The 18,025-nt window shown below is 38.0% G+C and overlaps 1 protein-coding gene across 2 annotated transcripts in view; it reads right to left on the minus strand.

Moving 5' to 3' along the window:
* Positions 1 to 287: 287 nt before the first annotated feature.
* Positions 288 to 18,025, minus strand: part of ctdspla (CTD (carboxy-terminal domain, RNA polymerase II, polypeptide A) small phosphatase-like a) — a 32,695-nt gene continuing 14,957 nt past the window's right edge. The window contains exons 2-8 of one of the 2 annotated variants that reach the window (XM_028004874.1): positions 13,999 to 14,165; positions 12,719 to 12,751; positions 8,619 to 8,720; positions 4,448 to 4,504; positions 3,125 to 3,217; positions 2,853 to 3,038; positions 288 to 2,133 (exon numbers count right to left, since the gene is read on the minus strand). In XM_028004874.1, coding sequence (XP_027860675.1) covers positions 2,008 to 2,133; positions 2,853 to 3,038; positions 3,125 to 3,217; positions 4,448 to 4,504; positions 8,619 to 8,720; positions 12,719 to 12,751; positions 13,999 to 14,165 — 764 coding nt within the window. In that variant the 3' untranslated portion in view covers positions 288 to 2,007. The remainder of the gene's footprint in view (positions 2,134 to 2,852; positions 3,039 to 3,124; positions 3,218 to 4,447; positions 4,505 to 8,618; positions 8,721 to 12,718; positions 12,752 to 13,998; positions 14,166 to 18,025) is intronic. The other variant, XM_028004875.1, reaches the window with a different exon arrangement.

Here is an 18,025-nt window from a genome sequence, read left to right on the forward strand (position 1 = left end):
TATTGCAAACAGAAGAAGTAGTGAGCAATCTTACCTCCCTTACCGATTTTCTATACAGGAAAAATTTCATTGGTGAACTGAGCATTTTTCTCCTAACCAGCTAAAAATAAAATCACCAAATAAGTTTTGTGTAACATCATTATAATGAATAAGTTTGTTGAAAGTGTAATGTTTTTCAGGTATGAAAATGTGTTAACTCTGAGTTTTTCTTTTTTTTTGTAACCTCTGTCATAACAAGACATTTGATAAAGTCTATGGATCCCGTTAAGAGTGAAACTAACACCCAGTTTTTCCAAGTTTTCCTCCAGCGAGTTATTCCATGATAATTACCTGGACCAGTGTCTCATTCTCAGTGTCTGGACCAAATGAGTAGCAGAAACTATATTAGTTTTCTAACCTCCCTTCTAACTTACATGTTTAAGCTGGAAGATACATATTTTTTTTTTTTTGCACTAAAGGGACTTTTAATTATAAAGTACGGATGTGTTGTTTTTTTATGTTTTGGGCACATTAGTTAACATAAGAATAATGATTCTGTTCAGAACTGAAGCAGACATTTTGTTCATCTGAATACTGCCAGTGTTTTAGTTGTTTTGTCATTTTGGGGAATTACATGAATACTGGACTCACCACTGATCAATTATGAATCTTTGGGTAGAGTGCCGGTCTGTTAGGTCTCTCCTCTACTTTTCTCAGACATTATTTCTCTCAACTTCCTTTTCTTGATTGCATATATTGTCTTTATAAATCTTCACCTTAAGAACCCACACTAGACTGGAAAATGTCTTATCACTATTTTCATTCTGGGTGACCACTGTGTTATTCATTGAAGCCTTGTTTGATGTTCTGTACATAAAATCATCACTCTTTGCTAGCCAGGAACCTTGTTTAGCTGACTTGTGATGCGTTTTTCACTCACATACTTAAAAACATATTTCAGTCATGAAAATCTATATAGCTACCATGTAACAAACCTGATATGTACCATATAACATCTGAGTCTATCTAAATGAAGGTCTTTGCTGAGTTTTGCCAAAGTTCTTACACTTTGATAACAAGCTGACAGTGTGCAAATTTGCAACTTTATTTTTGTCGTACAGTACAGTTTTAACAGCATTTCTTTACAATTCATCCAAATCTCTCAGCCTAAGTAAACATAGTCCAGTAAAACATAAGCTAATTTTTTTTTTTTTCAAATTTCTAAGTTTCATCATAAATGCAACATTTATCAGTTGATAAATGGTCACAAATGTTGATTTTTGTCTTTCAAAAAAATTAGGCAGGCTTTTTGTATGTTCCAGGGTCAGAAATGTACCGCCACTGTCAAGGATTAAATATTGTAGTTAAGCCACAGATCACATTGAACTGTAAACGTCTTTGGCGAATTGAACAATTTACTGCTACTGATATCAAACACCCTACAGTAATCCAGGCTAGCTTGATAAATGCCGGACTTTTTTTCTTTTTTACAAAATCATTTTCAGCTTCTGTTTTAGGATTTACAAATAACAATGTCTCTGGAGATTCCAACCCCATAACCCGAAACAACAAAGTAAGCACAGTAATGAAGGCACTTCATTCTGTAGGAGAAGGTAAATCACAGTTGTTGGGACAAAAAAGAAAACGACACAAAAGAAAATAAAGCTCACACAGTCTTCAAAATAACAAAACAAAATATGATCTGTGAATTTGATTGTTTTTAGTAACTAAAATATTACCTGACAGAATCTTGATAGAATAGTAAAACTGCCTCTCTCTGATAGAAAAATTATTTTCTGTATATCTTACTCATAGAAACATTTACTATATACATACAGTAATATAATCTTATGTCAGTCGGAGTCCTGTAGAAAGAGTCCAGGAATCAACAGATGGCAAGAATCCACAGAGTCCTTTTCTCCAGATTAAAACCAGTTCATTTTAAATGCTCAAACTGGCCACCCTTTGGATTGGAGAACGGGAGCCGGACTGCAGGACCGTGGCAGAGATGGGGTGATGTCCTTTCTGCTACCTGTTCCTCAAGCTCTGTAAGGGGCTGTAAACGTCCTCCTCTTTACTGAGACCCTCAAACAAAGGGATCAAATCCAACAGCTCTGTGTCTGTCATGTCATCAAACCAGGACTGCACCGGAACCTGAAGAGAGAGAAGCTTTGATTTGAAAGTGAGCAAAGGGAAAAAAGCTGAGAACAGCTTCTAAAGACTTGCGTTATGTGTGAGGAGCTGGTGTGAGTTTGGTGTTAATAATTAATGGGGAGAAATACATCAAAGGCTGGAAGAGTTGCAGAAAGTTCTCCATGGAGGAGAAAAGTCTTAAATTTGACAAACAGGCTGAACACTGATGAAGAACACAAGCACTGAATCTCTTACATTCTCACTTGTAGTATTTTAACTAAAGAAGAAAACTATTTCTGTTTGAGCTCTAGTATTTTGAGCTATTTTTTTTAAATGAGAAGTTTTTAAGAAGAAAATACTCTCAAGTTTGACAGATGTTCAAATCCATCCTGAAGCCTTTCTGTGCGTCTGTGCATGTGTGGTATTTCTCAGGGTACTCCTGTTTTCTTCTACAGTGCAAAAACATGCATGTTTAACGCATTTCAATTCACATTGCCATTAGGGATTCTACACTGTACTCAGTTGCAATGTTTGTTGGTCTTGTACGTGTCTGTTTTGGCCCTGTGATGGACTGAAGATACGTTCAAGATCCCCAGAAAGAAAGTCCACCTGCAACCCTAAATAGAGTTAATATAGAATGAAAAGTGGACAGATGGATGGAAATTCTTCCTAAGATAATGTTTTGAACTATTGAAACTTGACCTCAAGTATGTTGGACTGTCCGAAAAATAATGACTCACTGCATTTTCAGGATGGAAGATGTATGAGGCAGGAGAGTTGTCTACAATGATGACTTTTCGGAGCTCTCGGCCCAGCCGGCTGAGGTCTTTGACGTAATTTCCCCTGTGGAAAACACATGATTCCCTGAAGAGCCGAGCGCGAAACACCCCCCACTGGTCCAGCAGGTCTGCCACAGGGTCAGCATACTAACCAGACCCAAAAGGAAAGAAATTATTGACGTGGCAATGGAAAGCACTACTGTGCCTAATGTGGAGGTCTCACATGAGCCAACCTTGGCTAAACTGGCGGTGAAGAGGACACATTCAAACAACTCCCCCATCTTTTGGAGGAATTCGTCCACATGAGGCCTCTTCAAAACGTACACCTAAATGTGATGGTTAAAAGAAAATTCATCATTAGCAAGAAAACTGTCATTATTCAACAATTAAATTATCTAATTACTCAGAATCAAACCAATTTTCCCATAACAACGATTACACACTAGTTCTCAATCTGCCAGGAAAGATGTTTTTTCATGCAATCATGATAGAGAATTATTGTTAGAGGGTTGTGAATAATACCTCTTAATGCGTAAAAGCAAACATCTGTTCAATCAATTCACAAAAAAACCGAAAGCAGCCTGTGTTTGTTGTTCTTTTTGTCTGCGTCTAACATGCAATGTTTTACCACTGGCATCTGCACTAACAGCAGTGTACCAATAAAGCAAACAATAAAACTACAATGCAATTCATGTAGTAATTTGCAAATGTTTTATTTGAAAGACTGTCATATTCCCAAACAAAAATCTTATAAAACTAAGAACTAAAAGTCACTTTAAACAATTTAATAAAATTCCAGTAATTTTTGTAAATGTAATGTAAATAAAATACACTGTGCTAAAATTATAACAAAACCGGCATTGATTTGGTAAACAAACTTTTCAAATAAGAAAGCACAGTTGTTAGGGATAAGGTGAGACACATATTTCAGATTGTGATCCCTTTGTTATCACGGCATTCCCTCTCGCAAATCAAGAGTGCATTGCATGACATTTTACATTTATACAGCATAAAACAAACTTGGTAGCCCATATTTGTCTGCTCTGCTGTTCTCCTGAGGAAGTCTTTGTGGGTTAGTTGCTGCTGCCAAGTGCAAGTAATCAAGGATGGGCTGAAGTAGATCCACAAAGCCTATCCTGGATTACTTGAACGAGGTTGCTGCTACAGTCCTGAATCTTGTTCTTCCCTCTGAAGTCAATGGATGGCGCAAAAGGAGTCTCGTTGTTCACTTCACCCAATTGCTTTTATTGTGTGAAAAAAAATCCTGCATTTTCAATAGTGTCTTCAACAGGTCCGGGGACATGTAAAGTTAAAAAGGCCAAGACAGAATCCATTTTCCATTACAGTGAGCAAGGAGAGAAAAAAAGCAAAAACTACTAAGATGTTTGAAGTGGTTGGACTTTGATGCACGGTAGCTGTGGGATAACAGAGAATAATAAATATAGAGACGAATGAAACAAGTTTCCCAAGGGAAGCCTCACAAATTAAAACAGGCAGTATAAAGTTATTATGTTTACGCCTACGTACAGAGGTCCTCCACATCACAGCGGCATTACCTGATGAACAGTGCCGTCAATCTCCACCGGGACGATAAAGTCTGCATTACTGATGGGCTGCGGGAAGACATAAAAGCAACAAGAGGATTCAAAACTTGTCACTTGTTTTGCTCATCTTAGCACAAGAAAAGACACCCAGCCACACACCCACATCTTGTTTTATGGAAGAAAAGAAGTAAAATAGCCCGGCAATATGCCTCAGGCAAGTGATGACTCTAGTCATCATGTGGCTCCCTTTGCTCCAGCACTCTGCGAGTGTTAAATAAAAACCAGTGCTCTGGAGAGGAACTTGGGAGCTGAGGAAAGATGACAGATATGAAGGCGAAAGGAAGAGCTGCTGTTTTCTCTGTGTGTCTTGTGTCATTTTGAAAAGCGGGAGAAGGAAGAGGAGAAGGTGCAGAAGGCAGAGGAAGACAGATACCAGAGGGGGCGTGGGTGGAAGATGAGCGGAGGATGTAAAGACAAGGATGAAAGGATTAGGTAGGAGGCACAGTCATTTTGGTAAGAAGAAAAAAAGAACTAGGTGACAGGTAAAAAATACATTTCTGCATGTACTCAGGGGAGAAGAGCTGTAGCTGTCACCTATTGGTTAAACACTTAATAAGAAGTTATATTGTAAGGATAAATTGCTATAGCATCATACCAGGGTACAACTGAATACACCTAAGTAAGAAATCTGAATTACGAATCTAGAAAACAAATTTGTTGCTTTAGCATGAGCTAACTTGCCAGCATCTTTATAGCAGCCAGCTTTGACCACATATGGTGAAACATACCAGCTAGCTTAAACTTTCAACTGAAACGACTGATGATGGCCATCTCAATGTTGTTGGAAGACAGTAAAAATTGTTCATACACATGATTTTAATGTCAGAAATTTCCCACAAATATCCTAAACATTAAGTTTTGCAGCATTATCTCTTTCATTAATTACTTAGCGCGAGGACAGATTAATGCTTTTCTCCCTTTTCAGGACTTCTGGTAGGCAGTGAACATAAAGTGTCATGTGAGCTGCTGGCATTATGAAAGAAACAAGAGTACTCCTTTGATCTTTCACCCTATTTGGACCTCGGCAAAGTGAAAAATAAAACAGAAAGAGTAGAAAGAAAATGTCGTGAAAATAAGTTTCTTTACAATGCTTCAGGTAAGACTCGTACACAAGCACTGCAAAGCCACAGTGCTTTACAACAATTACTTATTTCCTGTTAATTGCTTGTATATCCATCTGGCATCCATGTCATTCTCAGGTTTTTCTGGTAAAGCATTTTGACAACTTTTGTTGAACACTAAAGAAACGCCAAGGCCTGAATGTATCCTCAGACTTTATAAAGTTGGTATCTTTATTGGCTCTGGCCTTCAGGCATAAGAAATGTCAGGTTAGAAGCAACAGTTACATGCCATCCAGCAGAGGGGGTGTTTGCTTCAGAAATGATAAGCACTCTTTAACTTCTCACATCATAAATTTAAATACATCATAAAAAACATTCAGACAAGCTGTGAGCAGAGCTAATAGGCTTTAATATCAACTAAAATACAGTTTCTATGACTTCAATCTTTAAAAAGGAAAACAAAGAAAGGTGGGTCACAAAAACAAACTTCTCTCCGCTCCTTTGGTTATTGCTCTTCTGCTGAATTGCTCCATCATCGGAAGACTGCGCATTCAACAGCTGCTCATCGCCCTGCTTTGTCATGGATAAGAGGCTGAGATGCATGAAGGAGAAGGTTGAAGTGTGCGTAAGACAGAAAGTAGGTCTAGATTAAATAACGGAGAAAGGAGAGTGCTTAAATAACTCAACCTTAAAAGAGTTTAGAGTGGAAGGTTTTATGGTTTTTGACATATTTCATATCGGAAAATAAATGTTAGGAAGACATGCTCAGGATTGATTAGGCTGCATCACAGGAAGGGCAAGATCTGACCTTCATCTGTCTGAAATCTTTCCATCAAAGATTTTAAATACACACACGCACACATTTATATAGTGATAATCAAAACCTAAATCCAAATGAGAATTTGTTTTCAGTCGGTGTGTTGACTGAAAACAATCAACACACTGAAAACAGTCAAAACTCTGATTGTACCTTAGCCAGCCAAGAACATTTTAGTCCCTTTAATTTCATGCAGTTAATCACATTAAAACATAACTTGCAAGTTTGGTTTTATTACCACATGAAATCGATTACTGCATAAAAACAACCAACTTTTGCCACAAACTAAAAAAATAGCAGCACATGTTCAAATAAGTAGAATAAATGTTATTTGTTATTATGTAAATAATCCTTTCTGCTGTTTTGACCTGTCTAGCACACACTTTATCTAATCCGGGAACCGGCCTGGGAATTATCCCCTCATCCATAACATGCAGGATAAAGCAGAAACTGCAGAGTGTTGCGTAATGTTGCTTTTTTAATCTATGTCCATCTGTGCATTATCTGTGTCCCTGTTGTTTTCTTTTTCCTGCATTCATTGTTCAGTTCCAGAGCTTCCAGAGAAAGAATGCGCATAATATTTCAAATCATTATCACATCTGAACAGGAAACCTGGGGGAAATCCTGCACAGGCCCAGAACGGAACTGAAAATGCTGCGAATGTGTCGTTTCTGTGTTGTTCTGTTTCCTCACAATCAACTGATTTCCATCCACTGCCCTGTCTGCTCCTAGCACATATGGCATACTAATCTCTAAAGCAATCTAATTTTCCATGGATCCCAGCTCTTGAGAATGTGAGCGTGTGACTTGTTTTGACAAAGACGAAGAAAATTTATTCAAACTTGCACTGGATTTCTGGGAAATCCATGCCACAGCCATTCAATGCAACAGTACACTGTACAGGACACACCCTTGTGTCTGAGAGAGCACATGTGTTTGTGGCATATGATCGCCATGGGTGTGTGCGCATATTTTCTTTTACATTTCACAGCAAGTGTGGAACTCAGCTTGTAGTTACATAAAAAAACGTATTTGTCCGAATAAAAACGAGTTAACTTCTTCACTTCTGAATGAAACTACAACAAAGAGTCGTCACCTGGGGCTATTTAGTTGCCTTCAAATCTACTGTCTTTGACTATAGGGATTTTTATGTTAAAAGAAAATATAACCAGGTATAATAAGAACAGACTGAGGCAGAGCGATGCTGAAATAGGTCACCAGGTTGGCCAGGTGTGTAAAGCAGCTTTAATGCAGAAAGGAAGGAGCTTCAAACTGGATGCTAAAAAGCAGGATCATTCTGGTGGGTGAATAGAAATCTATTTATTCTAATGTACAGCCTACACTTGAGAACTAAAACCGTCTGCGCACCTATCTAATGATATGAGCAACAAAAAGGATTACACAAAGGTTCTCACTGAAGAGGGGTGTCTAAATATTTAACAGATAATATATATTAATCTATATATCATATCTGACAGCCTGATCCTCTACTCAAGGTCTACAGGGACATCGCACCAGATTTATGATGCACTAAAATCACTTTTCTACTCTTGCACACTATCAGTCACTCAGATACAGAGTCCTGCAAGGCCAAGCAGTATAAAGAAAACAGAGCTCATACAAAATTGTTGTATCACATATGCTTGCCTTTTATGCAGCAGGTGTTGTGTTGTGATGTGCCTTCAGTGAGTGTGTGAAGCAACAGACAACCTAACAGCAAAAATGACATGAGCGTTTAGGGACCATCTACAAATTGCTACAATATCAAATAACATTGGGCTTCAAATATAAACTACTACAACATAAAAAGGCTGTACGGTGTGAAGGATTTATAAAAAAAACCAAGTGATTCAAATTATATTTAAAAATAAACATTTTTTTTTATTATTATTTTACTTTGAGATGAAAAAAATGATCAAAAAATAAACGCCTGATTCAGAAGTTTACATTAGAATTAAGCCTAATTAGATACTAAATAAATGTAACTGTTAGGTTACAGAAAACCTTTGGATAGCGAGAACCAAAAATAGCTGGAAGATATTTTATTTACAATTAGAAATGAACAAAAAGTAATTTAAGAAGTCTGTTTATGTGAAAAAAAATAAATAAATAAAAAATCTAACTGTCAGCTACTGTGTAAAAGTGCAATTTTATACACATGAGAGTATTATGTATTTTTCCTTGACTAACTTTTAAACAGCTATTCCACTGGCATAAAGGACGGAAGGATGGATAGATGGTGTACCTTAAAGGAGCTGTGTACAAGGGTTTCATCCAGGTCGATCACCACACAGTTCTTGCCATAGTCGGCTATACTGACCTCAGGCAGGAGGAACTTGGCTGGAGGCTGCAGAGAAAACACAGACAGGTTACATTGGCATGTATACTATATTTTGTGGTCAAGGGTAGGACAAACTGTCACGAGATGTAATACCAGCTCAAACATTTTCACAATTAAAGTTGGAAAAGATTGTGATTCTTTCGGTAAATAAAAGACCTATTTTAATAAACATAAGAACAGCTTTATTTTTACTTATTTGCTTATTAGTAGGAGCTTTAGATTAAAAATACAGTAACAACCTTGATATGATACATGATTACTTACCGCTGTTTTGGCAACAAATCGATCAGAAATTATTTTATAGACTGTGCCTCCATGGCTTGAGTGCGCCTGGTATTACTTTACACTGACTGAGGTCAGTCAAAGGTTTCATCAACACTGTAAATAATTTCAGTGCTGTTTGAATTGTCTTAATGTTAGGAGGACATACTGTCAAAATAAGAAATTAAAATTCAATCTTCAGTGTTGTCACACAAATAAAGAAAGTATCATTCATTTAAAAATGCATTTTATGATCATTTTTAGTGTGGTGTTATCCAGGTCAGGTTTTGTCTGTCTAAATACTCAGTTGGAATTATTAATACAGATAATTAGCCCTTTAATTTAGAGCAGCAGGCCGACTTCAGTGTGTTTAGCCAGAAGCGACGTCAGCCCACTAATCCTACCCTTATTTTCTTACAGTACTTAAACTGTGCAAAACAACGGGAAGGTGCCCACTTCTCTCTGACTGAACATGCAAACCTTTGTGGCCCCATGGTAGCATAGCGACCGGAGTGGGGATTCATATCGCTCTTCTCAAGAACGACTCCTGGTGCTGCGTTCAGGGTCAGGGGAAGGGAGAAATGATTGTGTCCTTTGCCAAAGCCTGGGGTTACACACAGGCATGAGGCAGATGGTTCAGCCACAGGGGGCACACACTCACATCAGTGCTCTTATTCACACAAACTACACACACCCACACCCACACACACACAAGACTGTACAGAGGTGAAGATCAAGGACTCTTTCAATCCACAAACACGTTCCCACAAGTGAGCTGCCACTCATTGTGCCAGGCATTTCCTGCATGTCCCTGTGTTTAAGCGTGCTTTTCCATGGCAGACTGTGTTAATCATGTCTTATCACAGGATGTATTGCAGGAAGAATTCCCTCTGAGCAAGGACACTGAATGACACCCAGTATGCCAGTGATTTATTACATTTACTCTTGCCAGCTGAGCTGCTTAAGTTAAGAAAGACCGACTTCACATTTTCACCAGGCAAACGACATAATCTTTTCCACAAGATCAAGCCAGAAGATGCAGTGATGACCAAATCACAACATGCTGACTGGATGGAAACACCTGATAATAAATAAGAGCAAAACAGACCCTTTTTATAAGCATGTAAATGTATAAATGAAATAACAATGTGTCTCATGGTGCTTTCAAACAACATTTACATATGATTTGTTCTGGTTACCAGTTTTAAAGCACATACACATTTAAGAAAATTTTGCTTAGTTTTTATGACTGTATCAACATATAGTAGCAGTATGTTGTCAGTCCGTTGTGCATGATGGCAAAATAAGAAATATTCCCCTATCTATCACTTTTGGAGTTAGTCCAGCCTTTTAGACACTGCTGCAGGCTTGGTACCTGGGTATTTAACACATCTGATTTATTAGCTAACATCATCTTGCCTCCAGCCTCATAATTTTACTTTAAAAAGAGCAGAAAGGCAAAAAAAAGAGATAAAAATATGTGCGCTCAGTAAAAATACCTAACAACTACCATTGCATTCAAAATCGATACTTAAATTTATTGGCAACTTGACAGAAATTTGAACCTTCAAACTTAAAACATCTAAAGCTGACACTTATATTGCAACAATAGAATCGATATAGAAATTAAAACCATTACTATTATAAATAAATTGTTATCAGCTATACAGGAAATTAATGATAAACAAGCCATATCATTTTACCAGCAGTTTGTAGTATTTATTTAATAACAACAGTTTAAATATGCATCTTTACATTTTATTTTTTATTTTAACACAGAATAAGTGTTAAAACATGATGTCAGAATATGCCACGGTATCAGATCTCATCCTGTGAGATCTGACAGTCATCATATGACACTCATCAAAAGGCTTGTCACATAAACTATGAGACTAATAAAAAGGCTAAAATTACTGCTGGCTAGTTATTTTGCATTTTTTATGGAAGCAAAAATAAATCAGCAAAATGAACTTTAATCATCAGTTATCATTTAGTTAAGCAGTGCCAGATGGGATTGAATTTTAAAATAATTAAAGAAATATATGCTTTGAAATGCCAGAGGAACATTTTTGTACAACTAGCCTGTTTGAAGCCTTGGGAGAGTGGTCTCAAATTGCACATAAAGTTATAGCGACTTTTGACGCAGACATGACTTGTCTACCCAGGCTTGAGTTATATAAGTCACCGCTCAGAATAGTTGACTCTGCTCTCATCCTCCTGGCAATACAAAGAGCAGCCCTCAACACCATATGCATTTCCTGCTATTGAAGGGAGCCGTCTGCTGGGTGGTGCAATTCAAAGCTTGGCTGCAGACATTGGGATGCTGTGAGTGTGAATATTCGAAATTACAATAAACCACAGGAATCTAACACATTCCAAAATAGCTAAATCAAATGCAGCATCAGCACCGACTTCCAATACCCAATCTAAACAAGGTGGAGGCATCTATTTGTTGACTCACTCTCTTAAAAACACAGGTTGCACAAAGGAATTGAAAAGTTGACAATGGCATGCAAGGTAACACCACACATAAATAGCATTTTTCTGGATTTTAGCAGTTACTTTGCCTAATTTTAAAAGACTTTGGAACTTATTGGAAGTTTCATAGCGCTCACTGGTTACTTGTCCAGTACTCAAAGGTTACTTTCTGGAATGTATCTCGTACTATCCTGAACTACAGTATTTACTAGTCACTCTTCAAGGAAGGGGTTACTCACTTTCCTGAACCTAGAAAGTACTTTCATGAAACTTTAAAGAACTTTGCCAACACATTCCCAGAACTTACCATTTACTTACTGAAAATTGGAGTTTTTGTCCTGAACTTCCACACTGTTCCTGTATGTTGCAGAAAACCTGTTATGTTTCAGGAAAGTAACTAGTAAGTACCAAAAAAATGTTCCAGAAGAAACTTGGTAACTTAAAATTTTAAAAAATGTAAACCTATCAATTAGATCCAGGAAAATGCATTTCAAGCTCCAGTAAAGTAACCAGTAAGTTACATGAAAGTTCCAAGAAAGCACCTGGTCAGTTCTGGCAAGCACCAGGTAAGATATGTTTTCAAGTTACCTCTACATTCTGGTGAAACTCCTGATAAGGTCCAAGAAAGTAATATGTCAGACCCAGGAAAGTATCTGATAAGAGCGAGAAATTTCCATAATTTCTGTGAAGTAACTTCTAAGTTCAGGGGAAACACTTGTAAGTTTCAATAAAGTAACCAGTAAGTTCCATAAAAGTTAACTGAAAGTTAAGATAAATTCCTGAAAGTAATATCTAAGTTTGAGTAAAGCACCCAATAATTTCCAGAAAAGTAAGCAGTAAGAGTTATGATAGTTCTAGGAAAGTACCTTGTAAGTTACACAAAGTTTCCAGAAATATTTTGCAAAATAAGCTTTAAGTTCTGGAAAACTAGTGAACTCTTCTGTGAAAGTTCATGGTAGGTTCTGGAAAATAACCACGAAATTCTAGGGAAGTAGAGTCTATATTATATAGTGTTGCCTGAAGGGATAATTAGTGAATCTGAAAAATTATTTTAAAATATTAATGACTGGAGAGTTAAAAGCACAAAAGAATTGTAAGGCACATAACCTCATGAACTGTGGAAAATCGAGAATATTTCATCGAATGAAAAATCACCTTTATGTCAGCAGTTGCATGAAACCTGAATGATGAAGCACCTCAAGCATAGGGAGAAGGTTAGTGTGATGAAGCGTGATGGAGAAAAAATGAAATACAATCATACGTACACTGAGTATTGGGAGGACCCGGACCTCGTCATACTGGAGAATATAAGTGGAGGAAGAATAAAACAGACACTGAGAGAGATGGCGTGGAAAAAAACATAAAAAAAGAAGAATATGAAAGGAAATGAAAAACAGCCGAAAGCACAAGTCTACAGCAATACAATAACCAGCGAATGGAAAAGTTGGGAAAGACAGAGGAGGTGGACGTGGAGCACAAACATTGTGGAAAGTGAAAACAACTTACAGAAAAAAAAACACACAAAAAAGAAAAACAAACAGAGCTGCCATAGTAACAAGATTCGTCTGGTTAGAAATCCAGCAACACTACACTACTGGGAGGGAACTGTGGGAGCAGACCCAGTTTGAAAATCAGTCTCTAAAACAATGTTTTGGGGGAAAGATCTCTAAGATCACGCTAAATCAATGGGAACAGATTTATTACACAGTGACCTGGAGCAGGTTAGCTTTGACAACATCAATAGTGACCTGTAAAGGACAACAGATTTCTTCCCTCAGTGTGAGACATTTACAGACAAACAAGAACGAACGTGTGATGATTCTGATTCCATTTTTAGCCCGATGTACCTGCGTTTGGCAGCAGAAGACTGTTTGTAGAGGAGCTTCAGTGTTTGGCGCCTTTTTCCACAGCCAGAGAGTTTCTCTTCACACTTTGTCACTACACTGGTCGGAGTGTACAAGAGGAGAGAGGGAGGCGCTGGTGCCAAGCAATCCATCATACCAGACGTGCACAAGGCCAACTTTATGGGCATTAGAGAGGCTCTGGTGTGATTGCATGTCTATGTGCACACGTGTGTTGCCGTGGTAGGACGTGCTGCTCCCTGATGCCCAACCAAGAGTGAGCAAGTGTATGTGTTTTTAGGGGGTTCTAAGTGTGCTCAGTGCTCTGTGTGTGTTATTTTGTGCGCGATTGGGTGTTCAGGCAGATATCGAAGAATGCATGATGGGAAAGTAGCCCGTATTTTTTAAGCAGCGGACGGTAAACAACCTCTGGGTTCAATGGGTTTGCAGCAGCTGGAAAAATTTGCGGAGAGAGAGCTCAGAGAGGCAGTACAGCGCCTCTGCTCAAGGCCCCAGCAAGAGAAGGCAAATTCCAACAAACTTTTTGTAACGAAACCAAACAAAAGTTATTTGGCTCTACAGTTAAACTCAGACTCCTGTCATAAAACATTAACTAACTCTCTGAAGGTCTGTTTGGTCTTCTGAATGTTAATGGTATGTAATTTGGACACTGGCCAACAATAAAAGCAAAACATGAGCTTTACCTTAGGAGGACTGCCATTCTCCTCTGGAGGAGGGGGCAGAGAAAGTGTCTTGTTGTTGGCGGGCGGTGGCTCCACATGGTAGTCATTGTAGTTGCGGAAGCAGCAAAAGAAAGGACTAAAAATGCTCCTACTTCGGTGCTTCTTTAGGCTGCTGTTGGACTGGGAGACTGGAGGAGACAACCACAGAGAGAAACAACACTGTTAATCAGACCGCTATCACGCTACATACAGTTTATCTGGGACAATTGAGAAAGAATGAAGTATGTACTATGTAAGAACACTGGAAAAACAGTCAGAACATAGTTTGATCAGTTTAGTCTAGAAACAATGTGGTATAAATATTTTCTAACCTTTCTGTCCACTCTACAGTAATGTGAAAAAGTATTTGTCCTCTTCCTACTGTCAACACAAAGCATACTACCAGCTATCATGTTTGTCTGTAAGAATGATGTTCGTTTTCAGCAACACCCACTGAACACGTTCCACAAAAAATTACTTGTCAGTCAACAGAATATTTGCCGAAAGGACATGGGGATTATCCCAAAGCTTCATTTGATGAATGTGAAAAGGGATTTGAAGTATGTTTGGTCAGAAATGATTTTTCACCTTGGAATTTACCATTTCTGCCTAGTCTCTTTCCAACTTTTGAACCATGAACTCTGATCTAAACTGAGGAAAGTGAGGTCTAACACTTTATAACTTTTCTTTTAGAACTTCTTGGATGAGTAGTTGATTTACTGTAGGAGTAATTTGTTGTTGACTAACCTCTCTTAGGAAAGTTTCTGACCCATGTTTTCTTAGTTTTTCCAATAAATGTTCTTAGTTTAGTTTGCTGGATTCCCAGAACCTAAGAAATTGCTTTGTTATCATTTCCAGACTGATAAAGGGCAGTAACTGTTTCTCATCTGCTCTTAATTCTTTTTAGCTGAGACGGATCTTTTTAAGCCTTTATTTCTGTTAATAATGATGTTTTGTTTTTTACTTATGGTTGATGAAACAAGACAAACAAGCCTCATTGGAAATACTGTTCATATTTTAATTTACTGAATATGATACATACATAGTTGTGGGTTCATCTCCTCCACCTCTGTCTCCAAAGCCCACAGCCTATTTTTACCCTGAGCAGAAACAGACTGGAAAGATCTGTGAACCTGTTCAAATTTGCAATAAGAATAAACGTGTATCTGGATGCAATCTAATGCAAATGTTATCTGTTTGTGAAATTGTTAAGAAATATATTTCAGTTTGTATCACTCATTTCATTTTAGTGCATATCTACTGATATTCACCCCCAAAATTTGAATTGAAGCAAAAAACTACATTTCATGAGTAAAAAGGGAGCAGAGACAAGAAAAACAGCTATTATGTAACTGGCCCCTCTCATATTACAATACAACTGAGTAAATACAGATGGCCATACCAAATCAAATGGATTTGCAAAACTAACAACTACATAGCAAATCTTTTTCAAATAGAATTACTGTAATGCATTTACTTACTATTCTTTTTTTTTACAGCATGATCTAAACAAAAAATATTCACAGTTTTAGTCCATAAATGGAAATGCACAGCTATTTCAATCTAGTTTGTAAATATGTACTTTAAAAAATTCTCCAATGATCACTGTCCTTGTGTGTTATTACAGAAATCATCTGCCCATCATTTTGCAATAATTTCTTTCTAGTATTGTGTCTCTGAAGGACAACTTATGCAAGACACCGGCTGTAGAAATGGAAATCCGGAGGTAGGTCTGTGAAGTGAGGACTGACTGAGTAAAGCAGGAGTCATTTCTGTGCCTTAAAGCTGCCATCACTCAGCATCCATGTTTGCTGCTGTCTTATTAATGCATCTGTGTGTCACACGCAGCACAGTTAACTGTGCATGCTGTGGCTGCAGAACGATGCCTAAAACTGTCCTAAGGCTACTCCTACTGGATCTGACGGGCTGTCTGCAGTTCATTTTCTTTGTTCTCTCTGTCTTTGTAGTCCAAACTCACTCCAGCTCTTCTTCAATCCTCATTAAAGTCCCAATCAAGTGGCACTTTGGTAGCCTAGCAATGATAAAATGAAGGTAGAATGACTTTCGTATAAAGAACAGAGCTTTTAATGGATGAGGCATGAAATAAAGTCATAGGAATATAGACATGGACAAATGCAGACACTGCTTATGTTTACAGTCAAGAACATACAGTTTAATGTAAATTAAACTGAAAAATGTGGTCAATCACCGGTAAAGCTTCATTAAATATGGAGGGAGGTTACATTTCAAGTATTCAGGACCAGATCTATTAGAGCTATGTGGATGATCTGTGATGTCCAGATTTGTAAGGTTGGCAAAACACCAATGCTAACACTGCAAACATGAGCAAAACACTAGATTAAACTACGCATCAGCCCTGATTCTAAAACTATGATCGCAGTGTTTTGCGTCATTGGTTTATTCTCTATTTTGGGACAGTTTTCTCTCCCAGTTCTGTTGCCCAGACCAACTGCCTGAACAAAACAGGTGGGAGTGAAAAAAGGGGAAAAGAGCAAAGAGGGAGGCAGAGAGGGGGACCGAAGGGTGCAAGATGGGAGGGGAGAATAACTGTGGTGAAGTAGCCTATACTTGGGTCTGATTCTTACTCCACCCCCCTCCCAAACCACCATCCTACGCAAACACAGCTCTCCTTTCTCCTAGGGACACAAACAACATAGCTGAGAGTTGACTGCTTCTGGCGACTGAGTCAAGGCACACAGATGCATGCATCGGGAAAACCGTATGGATGGTCAACAAACCGCATACTACAAAGACTGATTTATGACAGAAATGTTTCTTTCAATGGCCAAAAATGTGTCTGAAGCTAGGTCCGCTTTCATGAGGTCTGAAAATAACTGCAGAGAGTTAAAGGTTTTCCATTTGCCATAAAGTGCAGAGGCATTGAACAGACTATAACAACAAAAACGACTCTGAGCCAGTTCAAAGAAAAGAACTAAAAGAGCACTCATACTTCTAGGAATAACTGTGTGGTTCATTGTTCTGTTGACAACAGGTACGGCTAGTAACACTGAAAGGCCAGTGCATGAAAATACTTTTTATGTCCGCAGATGTAGAGATCTTTAGAGCAGGTGCGTATTATTGTATTTGTCCACTGAGTAAACGTCATGACCCTCAATGCCTCCTCTCTTGATGTAAGAGCTGTGTAAAGTGCTTTAAGAGCCGGCGTGTGTATCAATGCTACTGCTGAAGATCAGGTAACAACAACAGAAAGTGCACTAGTCAATCAAAGTGTGCAGGGCCCGGGCTTTCTGTCACATGTTCAGGCGCAGTCAGTAACAAGGCCGGAAGAGGGAGAAAACGCAGGAAATTCTCAGCATTCCTGACAGGAAGAGATAATCACCCCATGACCCACAGTGTGGAATATTGCCAGACTCCAAGAATAAGATCCGACGCTTCACTCAAGACTTTAAAAGGTGGAATCCACTCATCCTGCTTTAAATGCACGGAAATACAGATGGTAACTCACTCAACGCCTGACAGCTTTAGAAGCTTTTCTCAAAGCTGAACTTGATCTATAGCTACTGATCTTATCGGCCTTTTCTGCGTGTTTTGCTCTTCAACCTTACAACGCTTTGCATTTGAAAACATCGAACATGGTATTTATCATTAATCAGCTAACCATAGGCATTATATATGACAAATTCACCATAAAATAACTGGATCCTCCGTTAAAAGCTGAAAAGTTGAAAAAGTTGTTCAAAGATGACAACGCAAGCAACTTACTGAACAGACTTTTTATCGTTGTGCAACACAAAGGGAAAGCAGCATCAAATTTAGTGTGGACACAATCTTTTTTTTGGTGGCATAATGAAAAACTCAATGAAAAGCATTTTAGCCAAACAATAATCTTGCGAAGTCTTTGCAGTTCGGAGCTGTTACTTTACTTTTACTTAGTTTTGGTTACCAGAACAAATGTTTTTGAAAATCTTTAAGCTTTTCCAATCTTAAAAGTGATTATAACTACTTTTTTTTTTATCTAGTTACTTTA

Source organism: Xiphophorus couchianus, chromosome 21 (genome assembly GCF_001444195.1).
Source record: "Xiphophorus couchianus chromosome 21, X_couchianus-1.0, whole genome shotgun sequence".
NCBI lineage: Eukaryota > Metazoa > Chordata > Actinopteri > Cyprinodontiformes > Poeciliidae > Xiphophorus > Xiphophorus couchianus.